We start from the raw sequence: 20,222 nt of genomic DNA, 5'->3' as shown, positions 1-20,222 counted from the left end.
AATGATTACGGCCAGTTTTCTCTGCAAACAGGTGGCATATTTATGGGCCTCATCCCTGATGCACGCGGGCTCGGCTCTCTGCGATAAAGAGAACCAGCAGGACTGACTGTGTTTCTGTTCCCCCGTGATAGATGGGTTGCGTCATAGCTCTGAAACCAATGCTTGTGATGTGGACAAAAGCAGATGTGTTTTTAGTATAGAGTAAGAGTTCTGTATGATTAATTATGACGCCACTCCTGGACACTGCTATGATACATGAACGATACAGGAATGATTTTTCATTGGCACACAGGCCAGTGTATGACAACATTTAGAGTATGTTTCGCCATAATATTGCTGCATAAAAAATTCAAAACCATGTAAATGAATTAAAACGTTTATTGAGCTTTTTTGTGCTTGGCACTTGTTATTTACATTTATTTATTAAAGGCCATCCAAAAGAATAACTATGCTATTTCCCTTTTTCACACATTTGTTTTCATAACAGATTGGCCCATATAATGGTATTATGACTTGGTAATTAAATACACATATCTACAACACACCAAAACATACGTTAATTACTCTGTTTTCCTATTGTTTCTTATAACTTTTCACACAACTTTAAAGCTTATGATTTTTCTTGCATTCGTCATTTTATACTGTGTATACTTTAAAAAGAGTCCAATCACCAATGGGGTGAACCCATTCCTGTCAATGAAGAAAGCACCAATAAGATATGCTTGCGTGGTAATTTCCAGGATAGTCCCTTTCATACAGTGTGTCCAGAGGGCAGGCAGTCCGCCCATCCTTCCCTCGCAGTTCTCCATCTAGTCTGAGTCTTTGACGTGATCGGTCCACTTTCTGCTTACACTCTCCATCACATACATCTCGTTCCTGTATCCTTCTTCTACCAGAGTCCCTCTGCCCTGAGAGTTTCTCAGACTTTCTTAAACCTCTGTAGTTTATTAGAAAACGTCTGTGATATCTGCGCTGTCACCCTAAATCCTCTATGGCCTTCCGTCGTGTTTTCATATTTGGCCGTATGGCATTGGTGTGCCTGTGATTCGGAGGAGTCAGTAACACGTGGTCCGGTCTGTAGATCTGAGATAAGGCAGAGATAGGGAGAGCTGCAGTGGAGAATGTCGTTACTATTGCACCATAATAAGATCGATAGACTTCTTCCTGATAATCCCTCTAGAATCAGAAGACGTGGTTCTGGCTCCCTCAGGCTCGGAGCTACCCTGGGGGGAAGGGGGGGGGGGGATTCTTTCTCCCAACTCACTTTATTTACACCATATTCATCAGTTGGAGAATTAAATAATAGCGTCCCTACTTTGTTTAAGCCTTTGGAGTGAAATTTTAAGCAAATACATCATGAGATTAAAGTGTCCTTTTTTGAAAGGTTCACTCTGCAGCTCAGAAACACAAACAACACTCCATAAAAACATACACAGTAACACGGTAACAATGTATTTAAGCTTGTCAGGGATTACAGATAGACTTCAGAACGGAGGGTGTTTTAATGTGGGGACAGTGTCAGAACAGGTGTCCGAGGAGGGGCCCCAGTTTTACACCATATGCATGGACATCTGAGAGGAGGAGCCATACTGGCGGCCATCACAGGAGGCACCGCCCTGTTGGCCCGGGTTGGGGTTGCCGATCATGTGCATGCCCTCCATGCCTCCGTTGGATAGGTACTGGCGCTCCGAGAAGGCCCCGGCAGGAGAGGAGGAGCACAGCAGGCCGCCCTGGGGCTTCTCCGGGCTGGCCCCCAGGCGGGGGGAGCTGGGGAAGTTGTATCCGTACAGGTTGTAGGGGTTGTGCAGGGAGAAGGCGTTGTAGGAGCCCTGCTGCACGTGGTGATGGCCGCCGCTGAACATGTGGGCGGAGGAGGGAGAGGAGCCGGAGGTGGAGGAGGAGCCAGAGGCAGAGCTAGCCCCTGCCTGCATCACATACTGTAGCTGGGAAGCCGGGAAGGAGGTCAGCTGCCCGCCATAGGCATCCATTTTTCCCCCTCCACCGCCACCGCTGCCTCCAGCCAATGAGGAGTGAGCACCACCCTGCATGCCCGCAGCTATGAGAGAGGAAGTCCTCTGGGGCAGGAAGGACTCGGAGGGCTGACCCGACGTCACGGTGCCCCCTGCGGCCTGGAGGCGTCCGTAGGAGCTGTCGGCAAGGCCACCGTACCCCTGCAGGGCGGCCATGTTGCTGCGGGCGCAGGCCGGGTACTCAGACAGGCCCAGGTTGCACAGCTGGCTCTCCCTGCAGCCCACATTGAAGGTGTTGGGGGCCAAGTGGAAGGTGGGGGGGGAGCAGGAGGGGGACAGGAGGTGTGCAGCTCCGGAGGGGGAGGGGGTTCCTGTGCTGGAGGTGGTAGGAGAGGTGCCAGTGCTTCCCCCTGGAACACACACCATACACACACGCATGCAGACACACATACAAACACACACACACACACACAGCGAGACAGAAAGACAGCTGCCATTGGTAAGGAGTGAAACAAACACAGCCTTTGCCAACAAATAATCTGATAAGAGATCTTTCATTCAGGTACTGGGTCTCTGGCTGTCTGTGTGATGTACAGGTATATGGCTGATCAGGGTGTACATTCCAGACATATTTTACTGGTTCTAATTCATCATTATCCATGAACCCCTGTGTAAAGGACCTGTATTAAAGAATCTGTAGTAGTGAACCAGTATTAGAGACATGTATTGTAAAGGACTTTGATCTGACAACATCTGACTTTAGGAAAGGATAGCTGATCTGCATTATTTTGAGATACTGCTATTTACAAAAGCATACCTCAAGTCATAAATAACTACTCACTGAATAAAATTATGTGGAGATGAATATGGCTTCAGTTTGGAACAGGTAAACAGAGCTTTGAGCAGGCCCTCTTTCTCAACAGAGACCCATGTCGTGTGGATTGAACTGAGCAGAGCTTGGCACAGATCTAGGTCCAATAGAAACACTCCTGGCACGGATCTACGTCCAATAAGTCAAACTTTAGGGACAGAGCTATAGCTGTGGGATATCAATCACGTTTCCTTATTAATGAGAATTTGGCTCACATTCATCTTGTTGTTAAAGAGATTCTCTTGGAGTAACTGGGAGAGGGAAAATCTAAAAAACTGCATAACTAAATATTTCAGGACTCTTGGCTAGGCTTCTGATTTTGCACCATATGCCTTCGATAACGCTGCAGAGTTCTGCTACGTTCTGTTCTGTTCGGTTCTGCGCGGGGTTCTGTCGAAGGGGAGGTCGCGGTGATGTCATATTTTCCTCTCAGCTCAGGCCGGGGTTATAGCAGGCTCAACGTCGTCGAGGGGAACAGTTGATTACCGGGCTGGAGGGGTGTAGGAGCCACGGGGGTGAATCTCCGGTTCTGTTGTACGAAACACCGCAAGGACCTCGGCGGCGCAAGGACTTTAATTAACGTCTAATCGCTTCGGAGGAGCTTGTGATAACAAACAGATGTCGGCACAGACAAAATACAAGCGTCACGTCAGCGTGACCGTGAGGTAGGACAGGGTGAGGACATCAAGTTGGTTTGAGAGTCAAGCCTGTGATGTGAGCCATGAGCAAGAGCCGGCGCTGGGGACAGAGCCCTTCACAGACGCCGCTTCTGTCACTAAGCCGCTCAAAAGCCATTGGGTTCGTTTAATGATTTTATTTCTGCGGTGTCTGCAGAGAGTGAAAAGTTCAACAGATACAAATTTTTAAGGAAATACGCCAAGGGAGTTCCTTGATGTCAGACTCAGTCCCGAAACCCAGTTATTAGATAGTGAGCTATTGGAAAAGTAGGAACTATATTTTGAGACCAATTAGATTGAAAATGGGGGTCCCCAGCCTTTTCTGAAACAGTTCCACACACCTTGCTGCTTCTGCATGTTAGTGAAGTCCTCAAAGGTGAGTGTTCTCACTGGAGGCCTCCAGAAGGCATATGTCTCCATGATTGCCTCCAAACCAGTCCTGTGGGGGAGAGAGAGGACGAAGGAGTGAGGCAGTGCAATAAAACAGGAGATAGAGACAAGAAGGTCAGAGACAGAATGAGGGAGTGGCAAGAGACAGTCAGGTCAGGGAATAATAAATGGTACTGTGTGTGTGTGAGCATGTGAGTTTATGTGTGATCGTACTGTATGTGTTTGCATGTGTGCGTGTGTTAGTGAGTGTTTGTGTGAGTGTGTGCGTGCGTTTGTGTTTTTGTGTGAGTGTGTGTATTTCTATGAGTGTATGTGCATGTGTGGAAACAGAGGAGAGAGATGAGGGGGATGGAGTAGGAGAGCTGAAGTCAGACTGAGGAAACTGGAGCCATTAAAAAGGAGCAGGTTTTTACTGTGCACATAAATCTGAGTGATGTTTCATCTTGAATCTCGGTTCTCCTTCCTGCATGATTTACTCCCCAGCTCACCGCTGGGCCGATCCCAGGGAAACGAGCCTGTCCTGCTCATGTTATTTTAGGGCCAGTAACTCCCTGTCCATACCAGCTCGTTAGCGCGCTACGCTAATCACACTGGCCCCTACCATCAGTGCACTCATTCATACCGCTCAGGACCAAAACCCAACAAATGAGCTATGTCCTCCTTTACCCCATAACACAGCGTCACCACAGAGTCCAACTAGACGACATGATCATAATTTAATGCTTGAGGGAGTTCCATATTAAGATGTAAATTCATGAAAGAAAACAACTCGGTAGTTAAATTACAAATTAGCTTTGGTAAGATGGCGTTTTTATAGATTTTATGTCGACGATATGGAATTACTCACTGCCATTTAGCACTGCTAAGGTAAATGACTATCATAGGCTGGGTTTGAGTTGAATGAAGAGGAGTGTGTGAGGATAAATACATTTTCTCTCTATAAATATCTAATTCCTGCATAATCTTTTCATCTGTCGATTTCGGCAATGAAATTCTAATGCTAGTTCATAAATCAGGCACTCTATTGTTTGAAAAATGAAAAAAGATGTCTCAAATATCTGTGCAGATAATGTGGTCCAGATGAGAGGCTGCTTTCATGTGTAGAGGGTCTGGTTCAGGGTTCCCCCTTATGTTTGATAATTCAGAAACAGAGACTAGGGTAGGAGAAAGAGAGAGGAGAGTGGAGAGGAAGAGAGAATACAAAAGTAAGGAGAAAGCAAAAGAAAAGTGATATGGAAAAAAGAAAGAAAGAAAGAGAAAGAGAGCGAGAGAGAGAGGGAGCAAGGGAGGGAGAGAAACAGAGGGAAAGAGAAAGAGAGAGAGGGAGATCTCCTTCCTTGAAACTTGCAGCTCAGTCTGCACCACAGTGGTTCATCTTGGCAGTGCTGAGAGTGACTGATTTTATATGGAGCAGCACATGGGATTAAATGCTATCTCAAGGGGATTATTTCCATATTAAAGGCCGCTTTTGGAGAAAGGATAGATTTGCAGTGCACAGCATAGCGAACGCTACGACAGCTTGTATTACATGGTGCTCCAGTTACTGGAGGCAAATGTACCTGTTTCTGCCGGAGTCTCTGAATCCTTTAGCGAACGGGTTGCGGTCAATCTTTAGTCTGGTGATCTACCAATGACAAGAACGTAACAATCTAAATTCTTGAGGACTCAGAAAGGAAAATATTAGGTAAAAAAAATAAAAAATGAAATGACAGAATATATAAATCAATGAGCGGTTGGTATCAATTGACTCAATCATCAATCAACATTAGTTTTTTACTTGTGGTCCATAAATCTAAATGCACTCATACAAAACACATCCCAAGAAAACACAAAAGAATCCCATGTCATCCATAACTCATTCATAATTAACTTTGATTAACTCAATTGATTAACTTTGGATTTCCCATAACCATTTAGGTTGCAGCAGTAGTCAGAGAGGCTCAGACCTGCTGGTTCTGGTAGGCCGTGACGGTGGTGAATACGGTCTCCGGGAAGCTGAAGGTCTTGACCCCGTCCCCGCCGGGGACTGCCTTGGTGGGGGACAGCTCCCCACTGCAGTCCTTCCTGATCACATGCACCCGGGGCTGATACTTATGCATCGAGTGGAGGATGATCTGGAAGGGAAACAGACGATTATGGTTAAAAAAATTATGTCTGTGTGCTATATGTGTGTGTGTGTGTGTGTAAGTGTGCGAGAAATGCTTATGTGGGAATCATTATGGTTTCAAATCTGGTCTTGAATGGTCTTTGCACTCACACGCGCCTCAGGGATGTGGGTAAAGAGTGTATGGACTAGTCTGATGTCAAATACTGTATGTGGACTGATTTCATACAATCTCTTTTTATCATGAAGCAGAACATAAACATGACGGGTGTGTGTGTTTGTGAGGGGGGGGGTGATGGAGCCTGGGGTGTGTGTGTGGGGGAGTCGTGGTAGTGAGGGTGGTGAGGCAGGGGTGGGGGTGTTGGTGGGGGACAGGAGTGGTGAGGATGCGGGGGTGGAGGGTTGGGGGGGGGGGGGCGGTTGGTGGGGGGGAGTGGTCTGGGGAGGGGGGAGGGGGTGGAAAAGGCGTCAGACTGTGTCGGGCCAGCACGGCCCGGGGCCTCCAGCTGGTCTTCATTACTCAGACTGAAACACCCTCCCCTGAGCCTCGCCTCAACCACGGGGGTCATTTCAAACTGAGGTTGGGGAAACACTACCAAATAACGGGGGACAGTAAATTCAATATTGGATCCCTCCCTCACCCCTAGTCACCTCGTCCCTGGCCTGGACCTTGGGGAGTCCAGTTAGAGTTCTGACCTGGCCCGGGACAGGGACACACACACACACACACACACATGAGACCTGATCTACTGGATTGTTGACTGTAATCAGAACAAGGTAATACTATAATTCATCTCATTACAGACTTATGACCCCTTTATTAATCCCTGAGAGAGGGCAACAGTTGGTCACTGATGTAGAATGACAGAGAGAGAGGGATAGCTGCTTCAACAACTTCACTGGTGACAACAACTGCACAACATTAGTCTTAGTACGTCTTTGTATAAATTAAGCTAGTCTTTTGCCGGCTTTACCAAATTAACTGGATATCTGATCAATCCAAGCTGTTGTTTCTTTGAGTCATGCTGAAATTCTCTACAAGGGGGAATGTTTGGTAGCACTGGTATACAGTTTCAGCCAATAGAGATAGCCCGATCTGTGGTGAGGTTTGTCATACAGGAAGTAACTAAATCAATTAGCTTTTTTCCATGTCCCCCAACAAAGAAGTTATAGGTGTATTTAAAAGAAGTAGCGATTATTGTTTTGTATAGTACATTTGTATATATTATTATCTAACTACTACATGCATTACATTACATGTATTTATATGTTATATAACAATTACATGTTCTTGAATTTCTATGCAGTATCTAACTATGACGTGCTATTACATTAATATTTTTGAAAGGTAAACTTGACAGCGTTTGTGTTCATACAGAAAGCCAGCCTGTATAAGCATACCAGCCCAGCTGAGCACACAAGAGCTAGCCACGGTCGGCCATTTTGAGATGATCAAATTATATATATCCTCTCTGCAGTTGGGCAATATGAGTCCATCTTCAATACTGGCAACCCTGAATCAAGACCTTGGTGCAGAAAAGGATTAAAACTGGTTCCTGTTTAAACAGCATCAGGCTGTAATCAAAGCAGCATGGTCTCTAACAGCACAGACCCCATGTCATGCCCATCGTATGGGTTGCTAGCAACAACAATATTATCTGATATTTTTAGTTATATTTATACTATCCTGCCTTACAATAGCCACATACCACATTTTTACCAGCCGGCTCGCAGTCTCACTTACGTGTCCCTGGTCGTCCAGCTCGTTGTTGGTGAGTTTAAGCTTGTCAAAGCTGACCACCTGCCTCATCCAGGTGTCTCCAGAGGCCAGAGAGTCCGGGTGGATGTAGGCCCGTGGGGGCACAGGGGAGTCTGCGTTTCCCGCCACCATCCACTTAGAGCTGTGGTACACATATCTGCAGAGCAGACAGGCAGACAGACAGACAGACAGACAGACAGACAGACAGACAGGCAGGAAGGCAGACAGACAGACAGACAGACAGACAGACAGACAGGCAGGCAGGCAGGAAGGCAGACAAACAGACAAAGCCATGAGAATCATGTACAACTTGCTGGTCTTTAAATAACTGGCAATCTTGTTTGCAAAAAGAACGTCAAACTAAGCACATTTGCAGTCATAGATTCATTTGAAAATTCTGATGAAATTCTGATAATAAATATTATATATAAATATTCCATGTGTACACACTCACACATATTTTTATATATACAGTACTGTGCAGAAGTCTTAGGCACCTACGTTTTTTTACATTAATATTAGCTTATATGTTTTCTTGTATTTGTGAGGCAGTATAAAAATGCCAGTTTATATTTATATTTGAACAAGTATATATTTATTTATTTATTTATTGAGAACTTCACACTCGACACGTCCTTGGGTCCTGCCAAATACACATGCCACTTTTAACTTCATACAGTGTCCGGTACGCCAGATAATTGAGCCACAGACAGACAGACCGGCACACACACACACACACACACATATTCCAGCTTTTCCAGGTAGATAATGATAACATATTTCCAGTCTCAGTCATAATATTTGCTTTTGCGTGAGTGCTAAATGACTACATGTAAATGTGTGTGTTTGGGTGTTAGTGTGTGTTGAGCGAGTGTTTGGGAGCACTAAAGCTAGCAGAGCTGCTAGCAGAGCTGCTAGTAGAGCAGAGCTGCTAGCAGAGCTGCTAGCAGAGCTGCTAGCAGAGCTGCTAACAGAGCAGCTAGCAGAGCTCCTAACAGAGCCGCTAACAGATCAGCTAACAGAGCCGCTAACAGAGCAGCTAGCAGAGCTCCTAACAGAGCCGCTAACAGATCAGCTAACAGAGCCGCTAGCAGAGCCGCTAACAGAGCAGCTAGCAGAGCAGCTAGCAGAGCTGCTAGCAGAGCAGCTAGCAGAGCTGCTAGCAGAGCAGCTAGCAGAGCTGCTAGCAGAGCAGCTAGCAGAGCTGCTAGCAGAGCAGCTAGCAGAGCGGGCCGAGGCCCAGCTGGTTGTCTTTAGTTCTGGACAGGCGCTTAGCGGCTACGCCTTCGCCAGAGTCATCGCTCAGCTGTAAAACATGGACACTTTCATTTGGTCCCTTTGTTATGGTCTTCAAGTGCTGCACCAGCCCTCTCTGTCCCTCTCTTTGTCATACACACACAAACACACACCCACACACTCTCTAGCTTTTTCATTCTCTCTGTCACATACAGAAACGACACACAACAAACAGGCACATTCATACACACACAAATATACACACTAATAAACACCCATACTCACACATATATCCAACCCTGGGCCCAAACACAGAACGCCAGGCGTTTCTGTAATTTCCTGTTTGGAGCTCTGTTTAGGGTTACGCTCCGTGTAGCAGGGAAAGTGTTGAAGAAGAGGGGAACCTGAGCCCCAAACACCACTGGAAATTTGATTAGTCTCCTTTCATCTTCGATAAATCTGCCATCTGGCTCCGGCACTATCAATAAAGATCGGACTTTATGTGACACTCTTTAGACTGACAGGGAACCCCTAACCCCCTCATCCAACACCACCACTCACACGCACACATGTACACAGCCACACACACACAGCCACACATACACACACACACAATGGACACACACAAACACAACATCTAACACGTACACACCCTGGACACACCAGTCATCTAACACATACACAGACACACAGGAATACAGACAGCCACACACATAAAAGGCTGACCCTTTCCAAACCCAGGCTGTATATTGGGTTACCTTACTGACAGAGTAAGTATCACCATTACCTTACCCAAGGCTCCTGCATGTGTGTTCTGAGTTTACATTAAGGCAAACCTTTATGCGTGAACATGTGTTTTTGAGCGTGATATGTATATGTGTGTGTATACGTTTTGCCATTTACAGTAAGGAATGAAGTACCTTTGATGAGTTAGAAAGCATTGGTGTCTGCACTTTCCCATTTCTGCGATTCAAACTTAGAACTAACCAACTGTCCACATAAAAGAGCAGTAATATATGGAGATTTAACGAGGCGCTCCTAAAGAGAGGCAGAATGCCTAAGTAAAGCAAGTAAACTCCAATAAAGACCATATTTCCAGACCCCAACTCTTGAGAACTATGAGACATTCCAGTGACAGCTCAGAGCTCAGTTTGCAAAGCCCTGTGGTAAATTCCCTAGCCAGGAAGAAATCCTATTTAATTTTACAAGATCTTTTGGCTTCTACAATCCTCCATGATATTTTCTCTGGTCAGTTCTATGAGAGCGACAGCAGCCAGAGAAACAGCTATGGCGCTGCTGTCTAACTCTGACATAAACAACCACAATAGGGGAAAGCACGAGCTATCAAACTGAGTACTTTTATATAGCTTCAGCTTTCTGAAAAAGACAATTGACTATTCTTGATTTGAGAAAAATGCTAAATTGGTGTTGTGTCATTCAGTTTAATAGTTATGATCATCTGAATCAGATTTAAAATCATATTTAAAAGTATTGCATTCCCTTACTGTCAAAATGTTCTTTTTCTTTCCTTTCGTTATACACTCTACAAAACATGGAAACTTAAATACAAATTATGAAGTGCTGTAAAAAGCCCAATATCCATAAATCTGAATATGATGTTTGATACATGAATGTAATGGATGATACAATGCTGCCTGGCAACAATGTTTTAGTGATTTACTGTGATGTTTGCTTTCGATTCTGTTAAAAATACAATTAAGTAAGTTGAGATAATAAAAATAATAAAAGTAAGTATTTCAGCTGTAATATTGAGTCAAAGACGCAAGATAACAGTAAATTCTTAGACTTAATACTTACATACAACTATAATACATCTGGCCTTTATGAAGGAAATGCAGGGGCAGTATTAAAATAAAACGCCTACTAACCATCAAGTTGTAATCACTGTCACTAACATCATCGATTCCCCACTTTATTTTTGGGGGGAATTCAGTATCTACAAAATGACTTCCTGGTGGGGTGCTCTGGTGGTTCACCAGACTAACGCGCACCACATAGGCTGAGGCCCCACCGCAGTGGCCTGGGCTCAAATCTGGCCCAGGCTTTTTACTGCGTGTCATCCCCTCTCTCTTTCTCTCTCTCTCGTTCTCTCTCTCTCTCTTCACATTTCCTGTCCTCTCCAAACACACCATCTCTGTCAGAAATAAATAATAAAGGCATACATGCACCCCAAAAAAATATGTCTTTAAATTGACTTTATGGGGATCTCACAGTCTTCCACATAACATCTCTCCCCAGGCCACATATGCTGGTCTTGGGAGATCTATCATAGCACATCTTTACAGGACCCTGGTCTGGGGAGATCTATCATAGCACATCTATACAGGACCCTGGTCTGGTGGAGACTATTTTTTCACATTCTCAGAGGATTTAATATCAGATTCTTTACACTAACACTCGAGCCAGTAACATCTTCATCATGGGCTATCCACCAAAACAGAGTAAAAGACCAACAAATTCAGAGTAGTTTCCAACTCTGAAATAAAATGTTTTGATGGTTAGAATACGGAATTCTGACATGAATACAACCATCAACCTGCTACGAGGATGTGTCTTGCCCCTGTGTGTAAAACAGCTGTGTGTGTATGTTTATGTTTGTTTGTATGTACACTGACCTGTATCTCTTGTTGTCTACAGGTACAATGTCCATGGCTATGTAATACTGCTGGTGGGGGTCCAGACCGACAATCTTCACTCTCATTGCAGGAAACATGCGCCTAGGGGCAGGAGGACAGGGAAAGACGTGATGAAGGAGGTGAGATGAGCAGAAGCAGGGTGATAAGATGATCAAGGGATACTGGGATGAGAAGAACAGCAGCATAATCAGATGTGTACAATAGGCAAGGTATTGGGTAATGTCAGCATGATTCCATGAGTATAAGTCTTTCATGACCCAGGAGAACACCATGGTTAAAAGTTTAACCAATGCCAGTCTCGCCAGTTGTTTTTTTAATCCCATAATAGCAGTGCCTACACACATCATTTTATGATTTTCAATAAAAATGTTGCAAAAAAAATCTTCATAAAATGTTAAATGTCAAATAAATTGTATTCATGTTAAAGAGAGAATGGGGTTTCATTGAGATACAGACATTGAGCTTGCTTGATTGGCTATCTATACTTCCCCTTAACATGTGCACACGATTTAACTTTTTGGGGGAGAAAAAAATGCAAATAGGGAAAATAAGTTTAAAAGTTTAAAACGAAACCATAATAATATGAAGATGGAAACATTTTAAGTTAATTACCCGTTTTACACTTCAAAAGCTGACTTTTCTTTTTTTATATTTCACCGTCATAAATCTTGGCTTTTCTAATGAGAAAAGAGGGCTGTTCATTTACTTGCCTTCTCCTTTGAATTTATAGGCTTATTATTAGCAGGGGCATGCAATACACGCAGCTATTCGTGTAAGCCTTATACGCTTAAACGAAGAATAATTATATTTATGAGGCGATTACCAAAGTAAATAAAATATAATTAAGACAAGTTTATCGGATGTGAAAGTAGCCTACTATTACACTAATCTGAATTTATGTATCTGGCGTATCATAAATAACCTGCAGTAGGACTATATAAATATTCTATTTATGAAAATAATGTATAGGCCTATGTCCTTATAGTCCATATTGGCCTTGCGAAAACTGTTCGAAAGAAATACGGGTGGTAGGCCGTAGGTGGTATTAACTGCAGACCTAGGCAAAATAAAAAAATCTGAATAATCAGTGACAATGCCTAACGTTGATCAAACACTCGTCAGTGCTCGTCAAGACGAAACGACTAATTTAGGCCTATTGCTTAGGCTACTCAATATCGGCATTGTTCACATAATTGTTTCAGGTCGTAATTGTTGATTTCAGTCATCCTTTGCTCAGATTATCATTTACATGATCAGATTATAATTTATTGGTTATTTCCATATTGCATTTCATCCCATATCATCCCATATTTATGCATTGCCATAATGTATAAACCGATTTGCATAATATAAACCTTAAAGGATTATTGAAAGTCTAATGCAAAATAACTTGCATTAGGCTACCTTTTCTTTGGTAGCCATAACACAGAAAAGTAATATCCAGTCCACTGATTTATTACCCTTAGTGTACGTCCACTATAGTTCATATTATCATAGGCTATCGCTTGATCGTAAAATCCGAAATACCCTACAGGCAATAGGAAATGGCCGGCGCTCGAGTTAGGCTATTTGCGAGAACACAGCTCAGTTATATGCTCGGTTTGGGTGCAATTGCAGCCCAAAAGAGAAAGAAAACCAAAACAGATCGAGTATAGGATATTCATTAGAAGCAGTTCCCTTTTTGTATTCTCTGACATCACCATGGAATATCCCCATGCGTTCCGCCTGTTTCCAAAGTGGTGTGTCCGGAGACCTGGCCCCATGTGTGGCACATTAGCACCCTCAAACACAGCGCGTGCAGTGCTTCCTAAAAACAGCACCGTTTATGCGCACAACTCGTTCCTATTGCACGCCACTACGCTGAGAAGAAACATTATTTTAATAACTTGAAAACACACTGCCATTATAGCTTAACCGAGAAGGATTTTTTTAAACATATGTGTGATAACAGAACAACATATTGGCCTGCTGCATGTACACGTTGCACACAATGTTTTACAATTCTAACCCGACATTCACAAGTCAATAAGCGCAGTTGTGGTGTCTCCATTGAGCAATGGAATTACCTTCCCGCCTTGGTGATGATCATCTCCGTGCCAATTTCATGGAAGCGCTTCCAAAGGTCGGCGCACTGCAGCTCCACCTGAATCTCCTCCATTGAGGTGGGGTCGCAGGCAGCGGGGGCCAGGTCCGTGGGGGAGCCAAAAGAGCAAGAGGTTCTCTCCGCCAGACCTTCACCGTCAGAACCTGGGCTCGCTTCTGAATCTGTGGCGATGAAAACAATTATGAAAATCTTATTTCAGTATTAACATACTTGCCACATTATTTTCGTCATCTAATGCCAAATTAGGGTACCCGAAGCAAGAACCGGCTGTGACCCATTCAAACATTGTTGGATAAAGGCCTAAATATAGAAATGTGATTGTGAAAAAGCTTAATTAAAATGTCGAAACGTTCGAAATCGAATTGATCCTCACACAACATAGTCCGTCGCGCGGAGTCAATGGCCAGCTGCCTTAATTCCTTGCATTGGGACGATATATCAGTTATTAAATTGCTAGAGTAAAAGACGTGTAAAGAGTACCCATTATTTCCATTTAAAATTAAGCTTGCTATTTTAAGTACAAGTAGACAACTGTTGCAACTTTCGGAACATAGGCCTAGGATAATTTATGTAATGTGTTGAATTTAAAGTCCTAAAGTAACATCTTTAGGCCAACATGAATCAACTTTATTACTTGTTTCCCAGAAAATTATAGAAGGTTAACATCAGGATATTTTAAAAACTACCAACCGATTATTCCTGGATATTATTGGTTCCGGGCATACTGTAGCAACCGGACTAGAGGTATTTTCATTATTTAAAATTAAAATACATAAATTTAACAGCTGTGAACACTACTATATTTCAAATTCTACAACATAATATTTTTATGAAATAGGTTGTCTATTCTCCAAAATGTAATAATACAGTATTTATCGAGACAGGAGTAGGCCTTGGCAGTACACTCCATACAAATATGGTTATGCAAATCCAGCACCACTGAGGGACTGGCCTGCAGCCCAGCTACACATAGACTAGACCGAACCAGAACCAGCTCCACTACAACTCAGCTACTCATAGACCTGAATGAACCAGAACCACTAGAGCTTTACAGCCAGCAGCCTGATCGATATAGCCAGCACGATACCCCATGTGACAAATGCTCCAGGATGAGCCCACAGACATACAGGTGGCAGGAGGGAGGAGGACTGGGAAGGGGGGAACATTTTCATCATCCTCTTGAGAGATCCTTTCAGCATGATGGTCGTCCAACCTCGTTCCTAGCCATCCAGAGATGAGAGACATGGCGGGCCCAGTGGCTTTGGGGCAGCCTGCATGTTAGAGCCCTCAGGCCTGTCACCAGAATAGCTGTCCCTAGAGCACCCCTGGCCCAGCTCACCCCTGTCACAGTGAGGCTTAGAAAAATGCTGTCATGGCTGAAAGACATTACATGTATTGAGATGCAGTACCTTTGAAGAGAAAATTGCTGTGTCTGCATCACTCTGCCGAAAAAGCATGGTGACAAACTTAGAAGCATGACTCATGCTGACTCATCATTGCGTCTCAGTAACCTAAGCAACAACAAACTTACACATCTGACTAAACAACACTCACATCTGACTACACAACAATACACACGTTTGACTATAGTGCAACGACACACACATTTAACGACACAATAACATAAACCTCTGGCTAAACAACAACATATGCTTCTGGCTACACAACACCACAAACATCTGACTACACATCAACACACACATCTGACTGCACAACAACAACAACAACAACAGATAAATCTGTTCAGGAGAGTCTCTGTTATTCAAAACGACTGTTGGTTCAGTCCACTGTGTCCCTCTAATTGGATTTGTCTTTCTAATGAAGTCAAAATAACATGCCTCTTTACTAATTACAATGGTCTAACTATCCTGTAGGCTGCTCACACAGACATGGAGTATGGTATGTGTATAAACCTTGGAGGAGAAAGGAAACCATTTTGCTGACATGACTCACAGTTCCTGGTATCATGTTATTACTGAACAAAATGCTTGGGACTTTGAATCAAAACAAAAGGGCAATTCATAAGATTCCTGCCTGTATTAGTCTCCAGTCATTATAATAATTTCAGTTTACAAGGTGAATCCCACAATTTAATGTGAATTACGAATGTGATATGCATTTAATGCCGATCTAACTAGAATTTCTACGTGGGCAAGTGGCAATCTACCAACCATGAAATTGCAGAGTAAACCAAGCCACAAAAAATAGGGCCACCTGTTTCTGCTGAACCACATACAGACCATGGAAGACAGACAGGTCATGGCAGACAGACAGTTTAATAAAAGCCTTCAACATGATGTCCTTCATCGTTCACAATGTCTTCTATAACTACCAGCTGTTTCTATCAAACACAAAACGGTTTTCGTATTAAATTATAAGGAAACCACAAAGTAGGCTAATTAACACAAAGAATTATTGAAATGTAATAAGAACGTTTTTAACAAAATGTTTTAGTCTAATTTACATGACTTTGCGGGTGTTAAAGAAACTGAAATATTTCATAGAATGTGAATACAAAAGCAAAAAACAAAACATTTGCCAGTGGAAACCACAGTTTCCACTGGCAAAATCAATTTTCATTTTTTAAATATAAAATATTGTTCCACTATCTTTCACTGGCACTGTCAGTTTATTTCCTTCTTCCACACACGTTGTTGATTGTGCATAAGTCCAGGTAGACCACTGTCAGGTAGGAGATACATTCAACAGCTCAGATTTTTTTGTGGGGGTCGATTCTTGTGTAATTTAAGGTGGTTTCCTTGGTATCCCTGAGACGATTTTTCAATAAGAATATATTCTTATGATATATATATAAATATATATATAGTATATGACCATGTTGGTTTCAATAGTCTATTCAGTTGAAGGCATTAGGTATTAGCTTATGTCCAGAACTATATAAACGGCCACAAAGACACGCTGTTTGCAATGCCGGCTGGTCTCCGGGTCAGCTGGAGCCCGGTCTGCACTAAGTGCTGTCAGGAAACTCTGTCCTAGTGAGCGGCCCAGGGAGACTGTGCTTTTCAATCAACGGCATCCCTTGAATCGGCCCCTGTGAAACTGAGGAGGCTATAACCTGTCCTTGACTCGCCGTACCGATTGCATTGCTACAACACTTCTAAACCGTGAACTTATGTAGCTCTGTTCACCTCATTTGCGAGGCATCTCAACAGCAGCGCACTTGCTCTACGAATCGCGCGTCAGGAGTGTTTAAGAAAACAGCCCTGCCGCGGGGGTGAGGTCATCGTCGGTGCCCCTCTGACACAAATCCGCGTGAGACGCTCTCTAAGCGAAGTTGTGAAGCTAAACGTAGCAGATGTAAATTACACATTTCATAAGTTAGGCTATAATTGGCTTTGCAGTATCACGTCGAATGTACTTTATCATGCTAAAGTATTTTGACGTCCACATGTATTTATAAGTCTTAATTATTAATTTAAACGCTGAGGACGATTGCATTGGTGAAGTGAAAAAACTGTGTAGGCCTACCTATAAAATAGGCTATAGGCTATTCTGGAGTTTTTTATAGCCTACAAAAGATATTAACTTTCTTGGTCGTTTTACATTGAGATAGTAGCCAATAGGTTAATAAATAAAGTGAAAACACTAAAGGCTGAGTTGCTCACGTCTGCTATTGTCATTAGTTGCTTTTGAAAGAGCGAATCTCTTGACTTCAAAAAGTCATGGCAGACGGTGGATGAACTTGAGCGATGCATATATAGGCCATTCCATGCGACATTTTTTTTGACTGAGTTTAATTAGTAAATTGATAGCATAGGCCTACAATCTACCGATTTCAAGTTAACTAGAAGGTATTAAGGTTCAAATCGTTAATCTGATGGGGACAATTTACAAGACGACAATATGCGTTAGGCATAATATATAGGCCAATATAAATGAGGCTCGGTAACAAAAAGTTCCCTGGTTTAATGTCATATTTATTAGGTTTGGTCTAACACCAGCAGGCTACATTTGTAGGCCTAATAGCCTACGTGTAGGCCTACGCTAAATAATATTTCACCTTATCCGCTTAGAAAGAAATATGCTATGTCAATGAGTTAAACCATTAAAAGTGTAATTATAATTTATATTTAGCCTGTTAGGTTATATATAAAAATGTTTTACCTGTTAGCATAGGTATCGTATAGCCTAGGCCCACATAGGGTGGTTACTCTCATTTTAAATTAGGCTACTTTCGAATTTTGATTTTGTCTTTTTGTTACTTTTGCTGGCTGAATGAAGACACTCAACGCAGTTTTTGAGTTTTGAGTAGAATCGGCCTGCCTACATTAACCGATTGTCAAACTCGTCAAATATGTGTGTCGGTTGTGGCTAGAGTCTGACATGCGGTAGCCAACATGGTATAATTCCTGTGAAGTAAAATGTAAAACAATAACAGTAAATTTAGTCAGGTGGCTGAGCGGTGATGGAATCGGGCTAGTAATCCGAAGGTTGCCAGTCCGATTCCCGGTCATGCCAACTGACGCTGTGTCCTTGGGCAAGGCACTTCACCCTACTTGCCTTGGGGCAATGTCCCTGTACTTACTGTAAGTCGCTCTGGATAAGAGCGTCTGCTAAATGACTAAATGTAAATGTAAATTTAACTTTTCTACATGGGAAAATTAGGTGCTAAAGGGTTTTATACTGAGATGTAGGTAGCTATATGAGCGGCCCACTCGCCAAACACCAGAAGCCGTACCAACTAGCCTAATGAAAACTCATGCGAATGGATTTGTCAGAACTAGGCCTAAATATAAAATAATAAACAAATAATAGCCTTATCGTAGGCCTAATATTAAACTTTTCCGGCATGTTATGACAAAGAGTCCATCTAGTCCATATGCTACTTCTTTAAAGAAATAAAACAGTGCAAATTAGTCATAAGATTTCCTAAACAATTTATATGGACATTTGTTCAATTATGTTATTAATGGGAAGGCACATTTGGTCGTGTCTTCACTCCCAGATCAGTGTCACGGCAAATTATGTTGTAGGCCTGTGAATATTGAGACGCGTGAAAGATATGTCAGCGCTGTGAACTTCACGCAGGCCAGACTTACAAGGGCCTGCAAGAGGCTGAGCTGCACGTTACACACAGGTTATAAGTAGCCTAAAACAACAGCTATTGTTAGACCTATAAACTCTCAAATACAGCTATAGGCCTACTAATAAAGTGAATTGTTAGTCCACATGCAACGTATAAAAAATGTAACTTCTGAATTATTACTGGATTATGTCATCTCGATTTAAAGGCCTCTTCGATTTAAATTGCCTACGGGAACATTTGCGTTGATGACCAACCGATAGGAAGATAAGTAGCCTAAATTAAAGGAATCGGATGAAAATAGCTACACAATAGGCCTATTTGTATTATGGCCAATTTATTGTCATGACAACTGCATGTTTAGCCACTCACTTCCCAATGCTCAGGTAAGGAAACAGGATCAATATCTTACAAAATAGCTTATGTAGGCCTAGTGTTAATATATTTTATTTGCATTTTTCCGTCATCCGCGTGTCGTAAAATGTTGGGATTCAAGAACCCTGAACCTGTGAGATGTAGGCTAGGCTATGGTTCCACACTGACCAGGGTCGATATCCAGACAATGCGCCGGGTCTTCTCCGTCTCCTAATTGTCCGTTGGTAGCGAGGCTTTCCATAGACAGCTCAAGCTCCTTCTCCTCCCAGCCCCGGAGTTTTCTTTTCTTGTTTGACCCGATTAGGGCTTCCACCGAAAAAGCGTGCGCTCTCGAGCTTAGAGCAGCGGCAGATCGTCTCCTGTCACTCATGTCTCTAAGGGCTGATCCTCCAGACGGGGAACTACAACTCCGTCCACGCAGCAAGCACAACAAAAATGCGCACGTCAATGTTTACAACGGGACAAAACTCACCAGTGTCAAAAGTAATCCCAAACCTATGACCAACAATGCGGTTTCAAACTTATACTTTTAAAATATGCCATTTCTACTGTGTTTTAGTTTTCTCGGAGATCAGATATGTTGATGCTATCTATCGCTTTTTGTCTCCGCGTTATGCCTGCTCCACTTTTCCTGTCTGTCCTCCCTTCTCTCTGATTGATACTCACTTCTGGAGAACGGTTTTTCGAAGCGCTAAGGGCAACCCTCTTGCTCACTGTCAAATCCTACGTGTCCAATGAGAAGCCTGAAAAGAGAGCGAGCCAAAATTTGTCATCCAATTGCAGATGAGAGAAACAACTGAGGGACCTTCCATGTAGCTCGTAACTGGCCATCCAGCACAACATTAAACTAGACAGGGCTTTATGGAATATTTAGGATACATAATCAAAAATTTATAACTACGCACAGTACTAACCTGATAAAAAGTAGGCCTACACTTGTCATGCTCTTTAACAAAGTTTAGTAGGCTAATCAAAACACATTAGACTGATAGCCTACCTGGGCCCTATCCATGCTTTCGCCCACACCATACAACG

The 20,222-nt window shown here is 42.9% G+C and overlaps 1 protein-coding gene across 1 annotated transcript; it reads right to left on the bottom strand.

The window, feature by feature from the left end:
* Window positions 1-380: 380 nt before the first annotated feature.
* tbx15 (T-box transcription factor 15) lies at window positions 381-19,810 on the bottom strand. Its single transcript, XM_067255517.1, has 8 exons — window positions 19,356-19,810; window positions 13,731-13,929; window positions 11,644-11,745; window positions 7,757-7,928; window positions 5,855-6,022; window positions 5,468-5,532; window positions 3,860-3,957; window positions 381-2,380 (listed from the first exon to the last, which is right to left on the bottom strand). Exons 1-8 carry the CDS (start codon window positions 19,555-19,557, stop codon window positions 1,551-1,553), a joined length of 1,836 nt encoding a protein of 611 aa, XP_067111618.1. The 5' UTR covers window positions 19,558-19,810; the 3' UTR covers window positions 381-1,550.
* Between the last annotated feature and the right edge of the window lie 412 nt (window positions 19,811-20,222).

This window comes from Osmerus mordax, chromosome 2, assembly GCF_038355195.1.
Source record: "Osmerus mordax isolate fOsmMor3 chromosome 2, fOsmMor3.pri, whole genome shotgun sequence".
NCBI lineage: Eukaryota > Metazoa > Chordata > Actinopteri > Osmeriformes > Osmeridae > Osmerus > Osmerus mordax.
The sequence above is the reverse complement of the archived record's forward strand: the minus strand, read 5'-3'. Positions and strand labels throughout refer to the sequence as shown.